This window comes from Panicum virgatum, chromosome 7N (genome assembly GCF_016808335.1).
Source record: "Panicum virgatum strain AP13 chromosome 7N, P.virgatum_v5, whole genome shotgun sequence".
NCBI lineage: Eukaryota > Viridiplantae > Streptophyta > Magnoliopsida > Poales > Poaceae > Panicum > Panicum virgatum.
In genome coordinates, this window is record NC_053151.1 from 31,038,519 (window position 1) to 31,061,179 (window position 22,661).

General features: G+C 45.5%; 2 protein-coding genes across 3 annotated transcripts; one reads left to right on the forward strand and one right to left on the reverse strand.

The window, feature by feature from the left end:
• Positions 1 to 11,355: 11,355 nt before the first annotated feature.
• LOC120682783 (immune-associated nucleotide-binding protein 9-like) lies at positions 11,356 to 13,946 on the forward strand. 2 transcript variants are annotated; one of them, XM_039964794.1, is made up of 6 exons: positions 11,356 to 11,638; positions 11,748 to 12,041; positions 12,248 to 12,519; positions 12,649 to 12,813; positions 12,918 to 13,019; positions 13,498 to 13,945. In XM_039964794.1, the coding sequence occupies exons 2-6, from the start codon at positions 11,789 to 11,791 to the stop codon at positions 13,717 to 13,719; spliced, it is 1,014 nt and encodes a 337-aa protein (XP_039820728.1). In that variant the 5' UTR covers positions 11,356 to 11,638; positions 11,748 to 11,788; the 3' UTR covers positions 13,720 to 13,945. The 2 variants fall into 2 exon arrangements, with proteins under 2 accessions (XP_039820728.1, XP_039820729.1); XM_039964795.1 differs by having other exon boundaries at positions 11,377 to 12,041; positions 13,498 to 13,946.
• Positions 13,947 to 19,449: 5,503 nt separating this feature from the next.
• Positions 19,450 to 21,268, reverse strand: LOC120681147. The gene is made up of 2 exons (XM_039962679.1): positions 20,618 to 21,268; positions 19,450 to 20,515 (listed from the first exon to the last, which is right to left on the reverse strand). Exons 1-2 carry the CDS (start codon positions 20,671 to 20,673, stop codon positions 19,450 to 19,452), a joined length of 1,122 nt encoding a protein of 373 aa, XP_039818613.1. The 5' UTR covers positions 20,674 to 21,268.
• Between the last annotated feature and the right edge of the window lie 1,393 nt (positions 21,269 to 22,661).

Here is a 22,661-nt window from a genome sequence, read left to right on the forward strand (position 1 = left end):
CGGACATTTGAAGAAACGACGGCCTCCATCCTCTCCCTCGGTCATCATCTGCACTACACAGTCCTCACCATGCATACATTTTGGCCAATCCTCTTTGCGGTTATCGTATCCTCTCAGAGGTTTTGTGGTACTGAAGTCACTTTTGCTCTGTACTGAAAACTCATACACTAGTTCTGGATAAATTTCGGGACCAACAGAACCCTCCCACACAATCGGCGGTCCCTTTCGTACCCCCTTTCCTCTCCCAGCACCAAAACCCTTTCTACTTGATGACCCCCCAGACATTACTACTCAAACGAGGCGGTCCTACGGAAGCGAATATCAAAGCATCCGCCACTAGGGATATATATAGGCGGTCATGACACCGCAGCCTCGGCTTAATGGGTACCCGTCATAGTGCTAGTGCACGCATCATAGTAGTCCTAGTGCCAGTGCACCGACACGTCCCATCGCACAAAACACTGCACTGGCCTACTCGTGCTAATGGCACGTCACCGATTGCCCGCATCGCCGAAAGCATTGCACTTGCCTAGTCGTGATAATGGCACATCACCGACACATCCCATCGCCCAACGCACCGATTATAGGATTTTCGTAATACAAACAGGTCACATGACATCTACATAGCACGCATATCATAGTCTGCACCGATGTACATAACATAGTCTAATAGAATAAAGTAAATCACAAGCTACAACCTGTACACTAGATGCGTCCGTGCATGCCCCCTCTCCTCCTGCCACGTCGCTCTGTAGCCTGGGCCGCCCTAGTGTGGTGCTGCGAGTACGTCAGTGGCTCCGACGGGATGGTCTCGCGAGTGGACTGACGACCCTACTCAGGAACAGGCGTCTGCTCCCTCTGAGTGTAGTCCTACGTCGCGGGTGGGGCGCCCCCAGCTCTGAAGGGCCGACGACCTCATGCGTCGGTGCAGCAGAGAAGAACGTGTTCACCCACTCCGTCTGCGTGAGGTCGTCCATGTCCTGAACCTCCTCATCATCGTCTATCCCTCCCACCTGCCGGTACTCTGATTCACAAGCCTCCATCCATCATTGTTCAATTAAGTATGTACTTGTTATCGCAAATTAACAACTCATCTTATACGTACCTAAATCGTGTATTGTACGACGACGGGAGGAAGATCCGGCGCCGTACAGATCTATCGGCGGAAACGACGACGAGCCGGGCACTGCACGAATAAGGAGTACAAGTTGATGAATAAAGTTTTACATGCTGCAGTATTGTAAGGACACGAGGTTAGAGTATGATTTACCTACCGAGTACAAATGTGCTGGCCGAGGCATGTACGTGGGCGGAGCTGCAGAAGCCGACAGTGTCGCCATCGTGACGGGTGGCCGTGGCGGTGCACCTGATTGTGCCGCGGGAGCAGAACATCGTGACGATGGACCGGCCCTAGGCACCGGCCCCGCACATGTCGACGATCTTCTGCAACGTGCTCTGGTGCTGCGCGAACGTCATGTCATGGTAGTGGCCCATGCTCGACGAAGCCTCGGACTCAATCGCTCGTATGATATCGTACTGCACCGAGAAAGTAGTAACATCATATGCAATCAGTTTTGTAGAATGTAAAATTAATTAGAGAAACGTACCGCTATGGCGAAGTTCTGGTCTCGAACTAGGGGTACGTCTCGGTCACCGCTGCGGCCTCGATCGGAGCCTCTGGTGGAACGTGCACGACACGTGTGCGCGTCCTCGGCAGGTACCACCGTAGGTAGTCCGCGAACGCCTCGTCGTTGTGCGGCAGATCCTCGAAAACGACGTCGTCGAGGGCCGCGGCCCAGGAGTCGACGTAAGGACGGACCTTGTCGGCCCACAGCGAGCCTGGTGGGTGCCCCTGATGTGTCCACCTACAATGCAAAGATTGTGCGAATCAACGTTACATGGTACCTTGTAAAAATAAGATGAATTGATAATAGAACTATATATTCCATATCTGTGGACGTGGGGCTCCACTGAGTGCACAATCGGGACCAGGGTCTGCTGGTAGACACCGAATTGCCTCATGACCCGGTTGACGTGGTACTCCTCGACGTGGATGTCGTAAAGGATCGACTTCCTCGTCATCCAGTACTCATGGTCTCGCAGGCATAAGGAAGAAAGACCGCTCGGTGCCCGGGCGTAAATGTCGGCTACAGTGTACGGAGTCCACCTCACATTCGCGTCCACAAGAGCGTCGAACTGTCCCACGAAGTCAGGGTACGACTTCCTCGTCTGCACGCCGACCCAAGAAGGCTGCATAACAAAAAAAATTTAACCGCTAAATCGTAGAGTTCTGAAAGCATGTGACAATAAGTAAAACAAATGATATAACGTACCCTCCTGAGGCACCACAACGAACCCATCGTCGGTCTGTCAATGTCATCGTGGTCTGGGGATAGCTGGGCGTACGGCTCGAAGTCCATCTCTGGCCTACCGACGGGGAAGCGCTCGTACGACCAGAGCTGTAACAGTAGATGACACCCAACAAAGATGTGCTCCTCTGTTGAGACCTTCGTCACGCCCGTGCAAAGGCCCCTGTAAGTCGCAGCCAAAACGGCAGAAGCCCTGCTGAACTATGGGACCTCGTGAAGTGGAGCATCAGCTATCGACCTCGCCAAAAGAATGAGCTGTTTGGGGCACGAGTCACCCTGGGAGCTGCAGAACATGACCCAGCCGAACAACCACAGTAAGTAGGCCTCCAAGTGCCTGGCAACCGTAGCGTCGTCTGCGTCGGCCCTCATGTAGTCCGCCTGTAAAATGGTACAAGTCGTCAATGCAAATACGTACGAACATAAGTATAGAAGGATTCAATATTTAGGTACTCGCACTGAACTATAGGAGCCACCTCTTTGTCGGTCCGTGGTTCGAAGAGAAGGGCCGGTACGGCAACGCTCGGTCGTTGCGCTGAACCGCGGCGAACCGAGCCAAAAGGTCGTCGCACCACGAGAGTGTCACATCCTCTGCACCTACAGCTCGTCCAGGACATGGCAACCCCAGAAGCATCGCTACGTCCTGAAGAGTAGGGGTCATCTCACCGACTGGGAGGTGAAACGTGTGCGTCTCCGGACGCCAATGGTCGAGAAGTGCCGCGAGGAGGGACATATCGAACTGAAAGCGTGGAACCCCATCCCTAGGTCGACGTGCAAGGTCTACCATATCTCCCTCCACAAGTCGCGCAATCGGGAGAAGACTTGAAGCGCGTAGCCTGCAGCGCAAAAATGAAACATCAAGTTAGAACAAACGGTTATCGAAACAATGAAAATATGTGATAAATGTAACCCGTACTTAGGAACCCAGCGACGGTGTATTGGCATCGTCGACATGGGCACACGTGCCCGAAACGTCCCCAAGCTTATCCCACGGACCGCAGATATGTACGATCGGTGGCGCTTGTCGACGAGAGCATCCAGCAACTCAGGGGTGGCTCCTTCCTCGTGCACCATACCTTCATAATAGGATTTATTAGATAAAATTTCAGAGCATAAGTAATAATATTAAACATAATAACATTAAATAATACAACAAATACTAAATGAAATACTAAATGTGCGGAACGTAATAACCTAATAAATGATGCACAACAAATTACATAACATATAACTTCAATTTTCAATTACATCAATAAAGTTGAACATAAAATTGCGCCACACATTACAACAAATATTCGTACGCCAAGACGAAATCAGTTCATCACGTAGTAGTTCTTAACATTACATAATTTAACATAGGACATGATTCGATAGCGAATGATATATAAGACAATTGTCATCCATCACACAAGGCCATCGTTGTTCACACGACGACCACGACGACCCATTGGCTGCGTTGCCGGATTTAGAGCGGCTTGTGATGGGCCCGCTCCATCTGTGCCGCCACCATAAGTCAATGTTGTGCCATCTTTGTACGTATGACCCGTCTCATGGCACTTCGAGCAGAGGCGCACGTCTCGACCAGTATCCGATCGATCCATATTATTCCGAATGTGTTTCTTCTTGCACCGCCCCACCCCTTGAAACATTTCTGGATCTGGGTCTGGAATGTAACTTGCATTGCGTCTAGGATCAGTTACAAAGTCTCCAAGGATACGGAACCCATAAATCTCGTGCCTACAAGTCATTCAAATAGTTTCCTTCATGAAGTAATTTGAGACATACATACGAGGCTGTAGTCCCCCAGCTTCAAAACATGCAGCAATGACATGTGTACACGGCAGGTGTACTAGCATTGCCTTATGACATGAGCAAATACAAGCATCGGTACGGAGAACACACTCCTGCACATGCTTCTCACGCCGGCCCCCCATGCGGGCTTTGTCTCTACACATCACCTCATATCGACGTTCCATACTGCCAACTGGAGTGACCCGGTGTAAATGTGCCTTTTTAAAAGCCGCCTCCATGTACTCGGTAATCTTGTATCCGTAAACTTTCCGATTATCAGCCATATCCTTCTGTGCCATAGCGTACCGGTCTCTAAAGTACTCGCAAGTGCGATACAAGAAGAACTCAACGATCCCAACAATTGGCAGCGATCTGACACCACGCAGCACCCAATTGTACACCTCAGCTTGGTTTGTAGTCTTTATACCGTACCTAGCGTCTCCTTCATCAAATAGTAAAGCCCATTTCTCCTTGGGCTCATGCTCAATCCACTCCGAGAATGTCTTAATTGCCCTTCTTTTTTTGCGCCTGACATTCGGACCGTCCAATCCCACGTCTTTAAGTGAGGCCTGGTCGTCCTCCTCTATATTGACAGGTCTATGCGAAAGCTCCGTTGTTTGCTTCTTTGTCAGCTCATCCAACTTTTTCCACAGCAAGTTAAATTTTCTTTCCTGATTCTAGCTGCATAACCACTTGAACAGCTTCATAAGAGTTTTGTTCTTGAATTGGCTATGAAAGTTTGCCCCCATATGCCTCATGCACCACCTACTCTTAAGGTCCGGTCATAGTGCAGGCCTACGACGCTCAGTACTACCATTCTGTATGTCATCGATTGCTTGTAAGATACCCTTGTGCCGGTCATGAATCAAACACATGTTCTCTACATCTTTCACAATCATCTGTTTCACCCTCTGCAGAAACCAATACCAACTATCCCCTGATTTTTTCTCCACGAAGGCAATTGCCAAAGGCAACAATTGCCTGTTATCATCAGCTGCAACAGCTGTCAGGATTGTACCTTTATACCTTCCTGTCAAAAATATCCCATCTATGCAAATGACAGGCCGGTAGTGCGGAAACGCCTCAATGCAAGCCCCCAAGGCCAAGAACGACTGTTGCAGTACCTGCTTTCCAGGCTTCTGGGCACATGGATATGTTTTCAAGTCATAGTAGCTTCCAGGATTTCTAAGACATATGGTCTGCAGCAGTGCCGGCATATTATGATACGAAGCTTCATACACCCCCCACCTCATCTCCAGCGCTTTCTGCTTCGCTCTGTAAGCTTTGTTGTAGCTAATTTTATATTTAAACTCCTCCTCAACAGCACAAATAATTGACTTCGGTTCATAACTAGGATTGTCCACGATCAAAGGGTACATGTAGTCAGCTATGAAACCGGCACTGAGGTTGCGGTGCGGTGGTTCTAATTGCTCAAGCAGGCATGTGTTCTCCACAACTTTTCTGACCTCCCAGAAATCCTGTCACTTTCCCTTAGAAGCGTACACCCTGAAAGAGCATTCGCTTCGCACACAATGCACGTCATATGCTCTCGGACTACTCTTGACCACTTTGAACTATCTTTGCAAAGATAGGGTGGACCACCGTTTTATGGCTTCCTTCATATTGTCACTGTTGGCATACACTGAACCGATGCATACCTCATTTTTCTTTACTTCCAAGGGACCACTTCACCTTCATTTACACTTAATTTTGAAAAATCATATCCAGACCAGTTCTGTGGCACATGATAATAATAATAATAATAATAATAATAATAATAATAATAATAATAATAATAATAATAATAATAATAATAATCATAATAATAATCATAATCATCATCATCATCATCATCATCATCCTCCTCCTCCGAGGAGTCATCATCCATTGCATGGTTCTGCTGTTCACCCTCCCTCTGAAACTCTTCAACTATCTCGGGAATGTGTTCCCCCTCATCAGCCTCACCAGTTGCTTGACGAGGTTCGTGTGAAGCATTTGTACCATCTTCAACAATCTCGAGTTCAGCACCTTCTTCATGAGGTTCATGCATCGTCTCCGAATCTTCCGATACTATATTTTCCTGGTCTCCATGTTCTCCACCCGCTTCAGTACTAAATCTAACCTTCTCGAAAGCTTGAACAAACAATGCAAGCGGTAACCCTCGGCTAGTACTTATATTAACATAGTTCCTCCAGTTTTGCATCCCTTCAAGCGGTAATAGCTCCCAAAACACTGGTTTCCTTCGACTTACCATTGCCATGATCGAAATCTTATGTTCATCTCGATTAAGCCCGAAAGCTTTAAATAGCCAATTGGTTATTGAAATCCAAGTCCTTTCTCTTGCTCTGGGTAATTTTTTTTTTGTGATCGAGCTAAACTCTGTCAAATCTACCCCTTCAGGACCATATCTAACTTCTCCTGACCCATAGAACACTTGAAAATACAAATCATCTAACATGCCTGCCAACATTTGCAACAATAAATCTTTCTATTATTTTGTGAAGTCAAATTCAGACCACAATCTAAATATTAACAATATTTTCTACCCACATTTCAATTAAATAAGTAATGTATGTGAGCCGCTGATATTACTGTGCTGATCATTCAAATCTAAAATTAATATAATTTTAAAACATGTAGTGCTGTGTAAATAATTTTTAATATGTACCTTAAGTTTTTCCCTAGAATTTCTGTAATGGACTAATAGTCCTATTAGTCCTAGTATTTGTACCTAAAATAATATAACTGACTCATAGTTCTAGCAAACTAATATTTCAAATTCAACTCATTAATATTTAAACTAATAATCGTATTTAAACTAATAATATCTAAACTAATAATTCAACTCCCTAATATTTAAACTAATAATCATATTTAAACTAATAGTCGTATTTAAACTACTAATATCTAAACTAATAATCATATTTAAACTAATAATATCTAAACTAATCATTCAACTCACTAATATTTAAACTAATAATCGTATTTAAACTAATAATATCTAAACTAATAATTCAACTCACTAATATTTAAACTAATAATCATATTTAAACTACTAATATCTAAACTAATAATCGTATTTAAACTAATAATTCAACTCACTAATATTTAAACTAATAATTGTATTTAAACTAATATTATCTAAACTAATAATCGTATTTAAACTATTATTTCTAATTTGACTAATATTTCTATCTAGGAGCTAATTTTCAGAATGAACTTCTACACATTTCAAATGGTACCTGCAAATAAAGCGGCGCAGTGGCCCTCCTCGCAGCGCGGGGCAGCCGACCAGATGGTGGTGCGCAGCGGCCGGGAAGGGGGTGGCGAGCGCCGGCGTGCGGGCAGCGGCTGGCGGGCGGGGGCGGGGACGAGCGGCAGCGCGCGGGGGCCGGGCGAGGCGACTGAGCGCACGGTGGAGGGGGCTCAGGCCGGAGCGGGGCCGGTTTTTAAGGGGGGGGGGGGCTTACCGCCGTATGGTCCGGCGGTAAGTGACCCGCTATCGTTGTTTGAACCGGCGGGGTGCTTACCGCCGGTTCATCCGGCGATAAGTTGCAGGCCCACGTCGGCCCATTTACCGCCGGCTATACCTTGTCAGGCCGTGTGCCCGCTCACCTACCTCCGGTTCATCCGGCGGTAACTTCATTCCGCCAGATGAACCGGCGGCAGGATGACAAATTTGCAAAAAAAATCAGCATATATTTTTGAAAAATCGAAAAAAATTAAAAAAATTCTAGTTTGAGCTACCGGAGAAAGTTGCTAACGCACAAAAAGGCCACAAATATCTGCAGATGCTTTTCAAGTAGTTTGAGCCCATTCACGAACCAGATGTTCACTCAGATTCAGGTAGTTTTGCAGTGATTTTCAGCTTCCAGTGCATTTTAAGGATTTCTTAGCTTGATGTTTTTGCTTCTTATTCAGGTATGTTGTGTGTGTGGGGAGCGCGAGGTCGCAGCAGCAATGTTGAGATCAAAGGAGACAATCCGGAGTCTCACGGAGAGAGTGTTTTCACTGCTGTTGGAGATTCACTAACTACCAGTCATTACCAGATGAACTGTTGGCACCTGCTATCAAGTTATACGCTAATACTACTCTACTTAATGCCATGATTTCAGTAGTAGTTGAAGATCAGGATGTGAACCGTAGGTCCATTTGATTAAGCTGCTTTTGCTACATTATATTGTACTTTGGGAGACCATCCGATTTACTGTGAAGGTCAAAAACCATTCAGAATTTCTGTTGAAATAAACAGGTGCAAACGTGGTGTATCGGTTTCCTCTATGAGGCTCAGTCCATCATGTCTCTGCCCAGGCTGCCCTGAATTTCTTTTGTCGAAATACTCTGTCCAGATAAGATTGCCTGATAGCTATGCTTTACAGATAAATATTCCACGAGATTGAGTAATAATATGGGCCAAGTAACACTTGACATCTAAAAGTAGAAACACACAATCATGCCACGCACATAGTTCTTCAGGCTTTGGTAAGCGTGATGGTACTCTTCTGTAGGTTCCTCCATACGCCAGACAAATGGCCAAACAGTTTATCAAAGTCGCCTTCTCTGTACCTGATTTCAGTAGACATCAAGTTTGGACACTCGAAGGCTGGTGCGTCCTTGCGTAATTTTGTACACATCACCTTCGGATTTGCCACTCTTTTCCGTTTCCCAGTAAGTTCTGCAAGCTTTGGGAAGTGAACAGGATCCATGCATGTCAGAATATTGTATATTTTTTGAAAGATCCAGAATTTGTGTATGAAATCAAGACGAAAATATGGTAGGTCAAGGAATGGAAAAGTACCTTGCAGTCTTGCAGAGTGAGCTTCTCCAAACTAATGGCGCTGTTCAGAAAGCATTCCAGTATCAAGTTATCACTCGTATCACATCCGTTCAACACCAAGGTTCTGAGTTTAGGGAATGCAGGAATGGTATCCAATCCCTCATGAAGATTCCACTGAAAAAAAATGAATACATAGCATCAGAGACGGGCTTAGGATTTGGGTATTCAGCATTTTCAAAGGACGAAAAAAATTGTGGCCGCCGCTGTGCGCAGCGCAGTTCCCATGGCCGCAGGCCGCTCGCATCTCGTCGCAGGCAATCATCGCCCGTCGTGCCGCTAGAGTTTGCTGCCGCCAGCTAGAAGCGGAAAGGACACAACCACGCGGGAAGAGGGAAGTGGAATCAGGATGGATTGGGCAGGGGCCTAGGTCAGTGCCGATCGGGAGTCACGTCTTGTTTGGGCCATTGTGGCTGGGCCTAGAGGAGGAAAGTAGGTCATTTGTGCCCAAGAGGCAATATGAGATTGGAAAGTCTGCTATGTGATGTTAGATCTTCTCTAAGATACACCTTAAAGGCTATTCTAATTACAAATTTAGGATTTTTAGTGGAAAACCTCTCTCCAAAAGTTCTCTAAAATCAATCCCTCAAGGTAGCAGCATCCTAAATCAAATCCTTGCCATTTTAAATCAAATCCCTTTCTAGATCTGTGAAATAAAAATCAAATCCACACCCTATGCCAAATAGGCAAATACTTGCCATTTTGAAACCGGATCTTAGACCTTCATCCTTCAAATTCGTCGGTCACTTTTCCTAATATGTCAAGGTTCAAACAATAGGATATCCGGTATAAGGAAACTGTTGTGGGGACACAATAATATAGGATATCCGGTATAAAAAAACTGTCGTGGGGACACGATAATATAGGAAGAAGTAATATTTAGGATGACCCTCTACGTAAGGATATAGAGAGTTAGAGACTAGGATTTAAGAATTCTTTTAGAGATGCTCTTATTCTTTATTTTTTTGATACATATATACATGTTGTATACTATGTATATAAATTTTTGGTCAAAATCTGAATACCCATGAATCTATAGTAGGCCCACCCCTAAATAGCATTGAATTTATCCTCTTAGTGCATACAAATATATAAATTTACTTTTCTTTTGTCTGTACCACATCAATGAACCACTGTACAGGTTAGGAATATATGTTGATCAATAATAACTCATAAAAAATTCAGACGGTGCTATAGAACAGATTGAGACATACCAGCGTCTCTAAACCAGATAGCTCCAAATTTCTCACGTTAACCAGGCAGCGAAGAAGGTTGAATGGACCCCTGTGTGGGATCCTTCCAGTACACACGTGGTACTTTAAAGAAATTGATGCTCTGATAAGGGATGGCATCTCATCTGCTAAGATACCATTCCAGCACCATCCAGTGGGGATAATGACAAGATGAAACGAAATGAGAGCTGGAGTTGTGACAGTCAGCACATGACCCCAGTGAGTCGTACAATCGATGATTGCCAAGTTCTTCAGAGTGGGAGACATGATTTTCGGATAAGCAATTAGGCATCCCACGAGCTCCAAATCCTCCAAGGCAGGGCAGCCAGAACGGAGGTGCAGCGTGAAATCCTTGTCCAGATAAATCCCAACAAGATGCAGCCTTCTCAGGCGACATGAACCAGAACCCAATGGAGGTAGCTCATAGTTGCTGTCGTAGTAAGAATAACAGAACTCCAGCACTTCGGGGCAGCACTCGATGCAACGGCGGAGACATTGGTGGGCGACGCCACACCCGTGCCGGTTGCTTAATTGGAACCTGAATGTATCCAGTGATTCGGCCCTGTGGAACATCAACAGGTTGTCCACAAAATTCAAGAATCTAACGGTTTCAGGCGTTTTGCGGAGAGTCAAGTGCTCTGCTTCAGCTGTGGGATTGAACTCCCGCTGATCAATGTTGAGGCACGGCGCGGAGCGCCAGAGGCCCACCCACCTCCGCGACAGCACGCACGTCTGCACGGCCTGCCGGGATGTGAGGAACGACATGATGTTGTGGAGGAGGTCGTCTGGCAGCGAGCTCAGCCGGTCTTCCATCCCGGCAGGACGCCTGCTGCCACACGCCGCCGCCGTTGTTAGGACCATCGCCTCTGCAGAAGATGCACCGCGTGATTTGCGGAAAAGAACAGGTAATCGCAGATCAGATGATGGTACAAGTACAACCCAAAGTCCCAAACACGCCAGGATGGATCTTCAGGTACCAAAAATTGGAAACGCCAACGCCACAACTAGCAGTAATGGATTCAAACGATTAAAGTATTGATCTTTCAAAAAAACAATTAAAGTATTAAACTATCAAGTATTTTCCCCGCCCCAAATTGCCAAGATGAAATTGTCTAGAGGGTTTGTGGGACAATACCCCTGAGCTTTGGAGCATGCCAAGACCGCTCTTCTTGCGCGCGCGCCGCCGTCGAGGTCAAGGGTTTCTAGTGGCATCCGAAGGGAAAGGTCGAAGCGGCACTCGGCACGGCCCCCATCGCATCCCCCGCCACCGCGTCTTCCCAATCCCACTCGTCCCTCCATCTGCCTGCATTTAACGAGCAGCAGGGCGCCTCTTGGCTCCTGGGATCCTACACCAGGTCACCAGCTGCTGTGGCTGCTAGCCACCAATTCGCGCACTACCTCGCCTGCAACTTCTGGTAAGCAAAATCTCTTCTTGTTTCCCCCTCTCGCCCCAGCTGATGTGAATATGTGATCTTTGTTCGGACGCGCTGCTATGGTGGTGTCTTGCTCTTTCTCGATGGCCAGGCGCTAGCTAGATCAAGTTGACCCTGCAGATCAGCCTGAACATGGGCGGCGGCGGCGACATCGACTGCGTGCTGCGCCGCCCTTGCCCCGCCGGCGCCGACGATGTCACTCTCGTTCTCGTCGGAAAGGTTGGCTCCGGCAAGAGCGCCACCGCCAATAGCATCCTGGGTTTCAATGCGTTCGCGTCGGAGTACTCCTACACCAGCGTCACCGAGACGTGCCAGATGAGGAGCACGACGCTTAGCTTCGGCGACGCGGCGCCGCCGCGCACCGTCCATGTCATCGACACGCCTGGTAACATCTCTCAGTTCGATCAGTAGCCTTGACAGACAATTCCGGTCATCCTACAAGTCTAAATCTGTACAAAAAAAATCGCGTTGTTGTCTCATGTGAAAACTTGACTTAATATTGTTGCGTATTTAAGTCAACTGGAAACACTGTTGGAATGTTGGCTGAAGACAACTCACAATCACAACTGGGTACACTTTCCTCTTCGTTAGGGCTGTATGACATAAATGTCAAAACCGAAGACACCCATAAGGAGATTGCCAAGTGCCTGGATATGTCCAGGGAGGGCATCCATGCCATGCTCATGGTTTTCTCAGCTGCTACTAGGTTTACGCCTGAAGATGCGGATACAATCAAGTCCATCACAATGTTTTTCGGGGATAAGATTGTTGACCATATGATACTAGTTTTCACATATGGGGATCAGGTAGGTGAGATGACCTGGAGGAAGATGCTAACTGACAAGAACGCAAGATATCTGCAGGTCTGTTCTCTGTCTTGGTGTTACATCTAAATGTTCTCTCAAATGTATTCCATAAGTTCAGAACTTGGATCAAATAAACTTTTCTTCTGTGTTTGTTGTAGTTTAAATTCGTATGCTGTTTTCCCTCAGGACACAATACAGGCATGCAGAGATAGGGTCCTTCTCTTTGACAACAAGTCCAATGATGAGCTGAAACTACACAAACAACTAGCAGAATTGTTCGATGCAGTGGACTCTGTAATAGCACGCAATAGAGGAAAACCCTTCACAAACCAGATGTTCGCTCAGATTCAGGTGGTTAAGTTTACTGTTTTTTGAAAAAAAATTGCCCCTGTTATCATCTGTTTTTCTGTCTTTCAACCAACTCATTAATTTTATATTTCTCTTTCTTATTTCAGCAAGTGTATGCAACAAAAGAAGACCTTCGTGTCGAGGCTGAACAGATGTTGAAATCTCAGAAAGAGATATATGATGGGCATATTATGCAGATTGCAAAGATGGTAATATTATTCTCAACTTTAAACACATAAATACATATATTATTGGTTAAATTGTGTAATCAAGGTTAAATGGGCTTGCAAATTTTGTCAACTGTGTATGGATTTGTACTTTTTATGAAAAAAATGTATAGATGTCTATTTGATCCTATGCAACTGAGCGCTGTTATTTGATTCGGGAAATATCTTGTCTTATCAAACAAACTATGATGAAAGTACTCATATCTACACACATCCTCATAGTTTTCGGACTAACAGATTGTGAAAACTTTGGAGGTTGCTAGTTATCTCAGCATTCCCCCTTATTTGAAAAAGGTTGAAAATAAAATTGTAATTGTTAATTGCAAGACCTGTGATTAGCATATCTTTCTCTTCTCGCTCTTCATAGATGAGAGTTATTTCTTTGCTTTATTTCATGTCTTAATCTCGTCAGTTCCTAGTTTAGTAGTTTATATGTGTTGCTTGCACAATTCATCAATAGGTGGAGGAAAAGCTTAACACTACAATAGAGAGTCTGCAACAACAACTAAGGGAGGAGCAAAAGGCAAGACAGGAAACCGAGGAAAAGGTGAGAGAAGCAATGCAGAGATCAGAGGAGGAGACCCAAAGGCTAAGAGAGGACCTTGAGAAGGCCCTGCAAGACAGTGATAAAACGCGTCAGTTTTATGAGAAGTTCAAATGGATGGAGTGCACCATTATGTGATCGTCTTCAAATGGGAAATTGTTCAGCATGGTTCATGTAGGATTTCTATCTGCTTTTTTGACTGGAGACTCAGTGCCAGTACTAGATGAACTTCTGTCTCGTGCTATTTATATGCTCTGAAGTCTTAACCTTGGTATTAGTGCGTGGTCATCTAGTTATGAATTCATCTATCAAGAAAAACCTAGTTGAGTTCCTATTTCAGTAAAATATTGCAAATTGATGTGATGCACTTGGCACTTTGGCAGCAATGTTCTTGTACTCTAGAAAACGCCGCAGCATTGCCGCGGTTGGCCAGTGGATGAACCAGTGGTATTCGATAGAAACAAAAGCATAGATAGAAAAAAAAATTGATAGCCTTTGTGGTGATCGGCATGAAGAGAATATGTTGTATAAAATTCAATTTAAAAGGCACATAAACTTGTAGAATACTAACCATACATTGGATTTTTTTGTAGTACTTTGTTTATTCATCATGCGATCATATAAATATTTTTGTAAGCAAATTGTAAAAGCATCTTAATTTGAAATTTTGTGCTTTAAAATTATTTTAGATTTTGAATTATTGAGCAACTTTTCTTTTCAAGTGTATCTTTTGTTAAAATATAAACATTGGTGCAAAGAAATTACAAAAGAGTTTTGAATTTTAAAATTTGATATGCAACAATGTTATAGATTTTGAAATGTTGAAGAACTTTTACATTGTACACTTTTTGATTTTCAAGACATTTGTGTGTTTAAGCTACAATCACAAATCGCGCGCGGACCTGTGAGAGGTGCGTCAGTTTGCAAAATGATCTAGGCATCAAGCTGTCTACTACAAGCGCAGTATAGAGTCAAACGATGTAATAATGGCAAAGTAAATTTATTGTCTGTAAACGTAACAGGAAGAGCAGGTCAAATATAAGGCAAAGCATATTTTTTGAAAATAATCAAACCTCTACATTACTTTATCTGCGCTGGGCATTCTGGATGTGTGAGGAATAGAAAGAGCATAATAATACAGTCTACTAAATAGATAAGATGGTAGATTGCTTCTTCGGTGATAGTAACTTACAAAGGTTATAGCAGCATTTGGGTGCTTGGCAAAACACTGGAGGCAGCTTCAATTCCTGATGGCTAAAGAAGGTGCAAAGGAATATGTATGGCATAAGTGAGTTCTTATAGTAAGTCTTAGGAGGCTGTAGTTCTTATAATTAAATGACTTTGCCAGTTCAAGCTAATGGGTGAGCTATGTAGTTTGATTTTAATCATAGGCGTCTTGCAACACTTTCAAGTTTAAAAGGTAGCAACAAGTAAAAAATGGTAGTTGTAGGATTATTACTTGAGAAAGTATTGTTTTTAGGTAATAAGCTGTATGTGTTACATGTATTAGTTTCTAGTTGTTTGAAAAATCTCTGTAGCTCAACAAGTAGCAAAGTACAAAGCTAGATTTATTAAAAAAAATCGATGATTAGATAAATACAATGCATAGATGGTGAATATTATGCATTCAATTGATCACAACAAAATTTAGGTGACTACAGTTCAAATTTAAGGTTCAATTTTTGTTTGGTAAAGGTGGATCAAATACAGACTTATCTACGTAAACCTAGATATTCAACCAATATAGCCAGGGAGACACAAGGTTCAATTCAGCTTCAGCATAAGACAAATGGGCGCATAAGCACATTTTATTAGCTACCTTCTGCTGCACCAAAATTACTGACGGTCTTCCCTCCAATCAGGTTCGGTTTTGTACCAAGTGCTATGAAGCAACAGCTGAGCAAGCGACGAGCACCAGAGGAGAGGACCAGCTAATGTGGCTGGTCAATTGCAAGTGGCACGGTCTTCGCCTGCATGCAAGGAAAGCAGAAGCCAATCAATCAATCTTACAAGGAAGAGATCTTTTAACGATGTATTTCTACTGAATCTAATCTAGTGTTTATCTCAAGTACCTATCTGTTCTTGTAAAAGTTAGGCTAACTTATGGAAGTTATTATTGATGTTGATTCATGATCGATAATTATGTATTTTTACAAATGAAAATCTCAAAGTGAGATACTATACATAGGAAGTTCCTAATTAAATATCCTAAGGTTCACTAAATCACTTTTTGAACAAAAATTAAGGAAGCATGGTATTCTAGCTTCATTGAATTAATAGGATGCAATACAGGGTGCACTTGTAAGATCTCCATGAAGCTAAAGCAGACATCAAAATGCTTGCTGATGATATTTCCATAGGTGGGGGACAACAACTACAATAGCAACCGCAAACCAAATGTCATTGAGGGCATTTGTATGTGAATAAAAGGTAAGATGACAAATTGAGCAACATATAACAATGAAAGATAGTTATAATTGGTGACTATTTCCAATTGCACAGTCTGTTCACTAAAGCCAATTCAAATGGCCATATGAGATTGATGCTTCTGAATTTGCATTTAGCTATAATATCTTTTGGATTAACGATGAACGTTAATTCCACATTTTTTTTGGAAAATGGTAGCCGGCATATATGTAGTCTCTTGAAAAGGTGAGCCAAACTTTGTTTTCGAACACCAACTTTTCTCAAAAATTGTAGCTTTGGAAATGGTTGTACTGTACTGTGTTTGTGTTGCTGGTTTTGCTAAACAGACCCTATCTACCTGAAGAAGCTTGGTTAGAAAGGCTAAAAAGCTAAGCACTAAAACTTGTTTGCATTTTATAAAAGCATAGCAACAGGGAAAATTACAAGACATGAATGGGCTGATCCTGATGCACTCAAGCTTCGGTTGCTTTTTTTTTTAACTCGAAGATACATGCTTCTAATAGAACAGACATTGTCCAGCCTGTGAGGCAAGTTGTTCAGTTCAGATCCACTAACACAAGGCTAAATGTGGTTGTTTAGCATCGCAGGTACCTCTTGAAGCTTCTGTCTGCTATTGTATCTGTATCCAGGTGGAAATTCACCCCGATATTGTGCTATCGTAACCTCTGTCAAACCATTTAACAGAACATAATGCAAAGAGAATATTTAATATATACACGCAAAAAAAAATCGCAACATAAGGCAACTAAAGCATAAAAAAATTATAATGCAAAGATGGTTGTGTAAATGCATTTCTCCAGGTAAGGCTGACTCCAACAGCGCAGCTAAACAAGAAGGCAAAAGGAAAAATAGCTCCCGCATGGCACTGTAGCAGCATTTAACCTTGTCCAACAGAGCAGGCAAAAGGGACCGGCATTTTGCAGGCGAGGAGAGAGAGAAGCCAAAATGCGTGCTCTATCCGCGAGAGCCATCCGCGGCGCGCGCAACGGTCAGTTCCTAGGGAGAGAGAAAGTCGTGCGGCAGGGGAGAACTCGCCGGTTTGGGGTCGTACAGCGGCGGCGGACAACGAGCTCCTCGGCGGCGTGGTCACCTCCAGGGACTCCGACGACGAGGTCCGTCCCCTTCCGCTCTTCCCCTTGCCCTCCACCCCTCCCTGTTATCGAATCGATCGATTTGTTGAAGCGGCCCATTGTTAGCTTGATCCGTACAATGGTGGTTTGTATGCAGATCCGTGCTCACAGCGGCCAGATCTTGCGTGAGTAGGTTGGCGTTGTTGGCCTCGTGGTTGCAAAGCTGAGTTCTTCGTTGTAGCTAACTTTTTTAATCGATCTAGATGAGCAAGGCCGAGGATTCGCGGAAACAGCTATTCACAAAATGCAACAGATCTCCAAGCAGCTCGTTGATCTGTTCACGAACAAGCTCTTGTATCGCGTGCTTAGTTTCAACAATTGTGCTGGCACTTTCTAGAGTATTTGTGTTATGTTCCCAATTGTTGCCGGGCATGCAAGTTTAGTTTCACGAACTAGCAATGTTTCTACCAAATAAATGGCATGCATGCTTCAGTTGTGACTCAATTTCTGTTTGCTTGTATCAATGAATTATCCTAATTATTGTAGCCTTATTGTATATGGAACAGTTTGTCGTGAATGAAGCGTGTTTTGCTTATAAAGTTAAACTCCTGCAGGATGGAACACAACTTGAATTATGGATTCACTGGTGCTACCAGTCAGGCATACCCTGACTCCCAAGAATGGGAGTTCCCTTTGTCTGCATCATTGGCTGAGATTGAGCAAGCTACAAGTCATCAAGTAAGTTGATGATGATTTGAACAACGCAATTTGGCAGGGCCGGACTAAATGCTTTTATTGGACTTTTGACTGTTAAACGCAATAGTTGCAGGAAGCCATGCGGCGTCAAATGCCATTTGAACCTCCCAGACCTGAAGCTGTAGCTGTGCCTATGGACGCCAGCAACGAAAATGCCGAGGTAATTGCACAAGCAGCAGCAGTAAACATTCCTGGTCAGTCCAAAAGAGGAGGGAAAGGTAATAAGACCGCCAGAGGAAATGGCAAGAGGGTATCACAAAGAGGTAAATCATTTAGCAAAGAGGAAGATAGAATTATTTGTTCGGCCTTCCTGAATGTGAGCAAAGACCCAATTACTGGTGTGTCCCCTTCACTTGATAAATTTTAAAGATTTGACAGTTGTGATGTTAGTAAACTTATTACGTTTACATATGTAGGAACCAATCAATCTAGTGGAGGTTATTATCAAAGATTGCATGAATATTTTGTGGAGAACATTGATTTCCCTACTTCAAGAAGTCAGATTGCGATATCTAACCGGTGGCTCACCATACAAAAGGCTGTTAATAAATTATGTGGTTTTTTTCTGTTGTTGAAAGGAGGAATGAGAGTGGAAAAACATAACAGGACCGAGTAAGTGAGCAGTCCACTCTTTAACACTACCTAACCCCTTCTTTCCATTACTAAGTGTGAGCATTGGTTCATACAGATTGATGATGCAGTCAAGATGTACGAGGACTCGGAGCCATGGACTTTCATGCACTGCTGGAACATTCTACGCTATGAAGCAAAATGGAATGATAAAATGTTGGAAATCAACTCGGGTGGGACAAGTACAAGAGTGAATCAGCAAGTGGCAGCAAACAGTCCAGCCGAGCAGGTACTGTCAGAACATGGTGATACCGATCAACCTCCTCGTCCAGATGGAAGGGACACTTCCAAGAAGCGTCGAAGTCGAGCAGGGGCAGATAATTCAGCATCTACCACTGCTATTGAATTCCTTCAAAGCATGAATAAACGGGGACAGTTACAGGACGAGAAAGAAGATAGCCAGATGCATGAAATTCTACAGCGAAAGGATGCCAAGATTGAATTGCAGCAAACTATGCTTGCATTGCAGAGAGAGGAGATGACAAAAAGGTTCGAGCTTGAGAAGGAGAAGCTCGTTTTGACTAGGGAAGAAGTAGAGATGCGTAAAGAGCAGACAAAGGTGGAGATGCTGAAAACCGAAGCTCATTTCATGGGTCAAGACCTTGACAAGTTAGCCCCGCACCTAAAGGAGTACTACATCTCCATCCAACGAGAGATTATGGAGCGTCGAGGGATTCGAATCCCTCCTGGCAACAACAGTTCGTAGGCCAAGGTTGTGCCTAGTGTGTAATTGTAGGTGCCTTTTGTGTTGCACTCTGTGTTTGTTCTGTAATAAGACCTGAGCTTGTTGTTTCTTTTATGAGATCAGACCTGAGCTTGTTGTTTGTTTTATGAGTGAAGTCAAAAAAAAACACAATGTGTTATGAATGCTTCGTTCTGAATGTTGATGGCCAACATAGCTATTGGGGCAACCATTATTCAGCACACATAAGAACATTTGCAACAACTTAATAGCATTACATCGGATCAAAGACGTTACTACATACTAACTTCCTGCAAATGGGCCTGTTGATGCACCATAATGACTCCATATGTGTTCTATGAGGTCCCGCTGGAGTTGTCGACTTGTTTCCTTGCTTTTTATGCAGTTGTATGCATCAATGAGGTGATCGATCTCTGGCACATCTCGGTTCTGCAGTACGGGAGGATCTGCTGGCCCTTCAAATCCCTGTGTGTCAGCTGCATTGAGGTAACTGTTGCGCTCGTCTTCTATGATCATGTTGTGAATAATAACACATGCACACATAATGTCATTCAGGTCTCTTTGCCTCCATAGCCTAGCAGGGTTATGGATGATCTTAAACTTTGATTGAAGTACTCCAAATGCCCTCTCCACATCCTTCCTGCATGACTCTTGTGTAGCTGCAAACACTTGGTGTTTCATGGTCACCGGAGCACTCACAGTCTTAACAAGAGTTGCCCAGTATGGGTAAATTCTATCAGTCAAGTAGTATCCCATGGTATAGGGATTGCCATTTACCCAGAACTCAACCTCTGGTGTCCTACCATTAGCTAAATCATCAAACACATGAGACCGATGCAAGACATTGATGTCATTGTGAGAACCTGGTAGCCCAAAAAAAGCATGCCAAATCCTAAGATCTTGAGTTGCTACTGCCTCAAGTATAAGAGTAGGTTTGGGTTTATGACCCTTGAACATCCCAGCCAATGTTGTGGGACAATTCTCCCATTCCCAATGCATACAATCTATACTTCCAATCATGCCTGGGAAACCTCTGGCCTCATTCTGTTGTAGAATGACTTGAAGTTCATGAGCACGTGGTGGCCTCAAGTACTCTTCACCATATACATCATTGACAGTGTTGACAAAGTGCATGAGGGTCTCGAGAACAGTTGTCTCTGCCATTTTGTATGTGTCATCTAATGCATCTGCAGCACCGCCATACGCTAACATTCTCATTGCAATTAAGCACTTGTGAATTGGAGTGAAACCTAACTTCTTTGCTGCATTTCGTTTTTGCTTGAAATACTTGTTTCTTCTTGTGACATCATCAACAATGCGTAGAAACAAAGACTTCCGCATTCTGAACCTACAAAGTGTACGTGTGCAATGCTTCAGGAAACCTATGCCGACATGTTGAACCAACATTTTCACAAAGTAAAACGAATTCATATGTGATGGTTGATGATACCTGCGCCTGAAATCTTCCTCGCCGAACAATGCATTCTCATTGAAGTAATCTCGCATGATTTGTTCGTTCACCTCTTCTCTTTTTCGATTCTTCACAGCATGACCAAAAAAAGATCATCCCCACCGCCGTTTATTGCCTACTCCCAATGCCACTGCAACAGCGGCGGCTTTGAGTTCTTCCTCTTCCCAACGGTTTGCGGTAAACGTACCACACATCCCCATCTTGATGTACCTCCAAGCCATGTTCAAGAGTGAAGAGGCGAGCGTGTTGCAATAAAAAAGTTGAAGAGTCAGTACCTTCCTCCACCTTCGATTCAATAGCAACCATGGCTACCGGAATCGCCACCTGGAATCGCCGGATCCGGTGACAGGCAGGCGGCGCGCGGTGGACTTCCACCAGAGCCCGCGAGCCAACTGCCAGGGGAATGGAGGTGCCTCTTTGCCTGTGCTGTTGGAGCGAGGCCAAAATGCCTACGGTAGCCATTTCCCAACTGGTAGCTATATCCTCCATTTGCATGTTCTGTATGCCTATCCTTATTGGAGTCAGCCTAATGGCACATCACACCAGATCCAATAAAATTGGTGTTGCAATTTGTAGAACCCTAGGAAATTTATTTTGCATTTATCAAATTCTGCACATTATAATAAAATAAAGAAATTTTTTGCTAGAGTAAGATATGTAAAACATATTTTCCACGGGTAGAGGATAAAATTATGAGTCTAACCAAATTAATTTCACATTATTTGGATCTATAATTATTTTCCTATGATTTTCACAAATCTTTGCATGGATTAGTACGAAAGTGGAGTTCTTATTAGCTTGTACTATTCACCTTCTAGAGAACTCGCAGGGCCGCGCTGCTAGTCTGCCTCAGGCATCCGGTCGACCCGCCGCTTACGCCTTTGGCAGCCTGTAGCGCCGCCTGGACACGCCACGCCGGGGCTGGCTCGCCCGAGCCCCACGCCCACACAGGGTTGGCCGCGGCTGCCGTGCATGCGCCCCTAGCCCGCTCCAGGGCGGACGGAGCTGCCACGCTCGCACCCTACTCGCGCCGAGGTCGCCGGGAGCCGGGGGAAGTGGCCAGTCGTGGCCGCAGTCTCCGCCGCTCGCGCCGGCAAAGGAAGGGTGAGGGAGGAGGGCCGCACCGTCTAGGGAGGGGGGAGGGATGAGGGACGCGCCGTCCCGAGCCAGCCATGGCCGCCGTCTCCGCCGCGCTGGAGGTCCGCTCCGTGCCATGGCCGCCGCGCTCGAGCGCGCGCGCCGCCGCGGCCTGTGCTCCTCCGCTCCCGCCGTCCCTTCTCTATCTATCTCTCTCCAGTGAGCTTGGGCTGGGGTGGGTGAGGGGGGTGTCTATTCACCGCGCGCGCGAGTGGAATCGATCCACTCGCAGAAGGCGCTTCGTCCTCCGCCCCCGCCCCGCGTCCTCCGCCCCCGCCCCTTCGTCCTCCACCCCGGCCGGCGGCTCTCGCCGCCGCGCCGTCCGCCCACCAACCACCGCCGGCGCATCCCCGTCCTCCCCTAACCTCTCCGGCGCCACGCCCCCGCCCGGGACCTGGCCCGGCCGCCGGCGCCCACCACCCCGGCCGGCGGCACGGAGCGCCGCCTCGCCGCCCGCCCACACACCACCGCCCACCGCCGGTCGATTCCTCCCCCCACCACCTTCTCTTCTAGGTCCGGTGGCCATGGAGCTCTTCACCGCCGCCGCCGCCACCCCCAGCAACCCTAGATCCTAAGGCCGCCGCCGCCGCCCTCCACCACCCCGGCCGCCGGCGACCTCGCCGGCAGCCGCTCCCCCCACCAACCACCCCTCGGACCCCGGCCACCCCCCTCCCCTAACCCCGGCGCCAACCACCATCGCTGGCTCGAGATTGAAGAAGCACAGTCAGCTCGCCTCCCTTCTGCGACAGCTCGAGCTCCAGTAGCGCGCGCGAGGAATAGACTCCGCGTGGGTGAGGCCTCGCGGCGCGTAGCCGGCTCATGGGGCGCGCGGCGGTGGCCGGCGTGAGGGTGGTGGACTACGTATTGATTGCAGAAAATTTTAGGG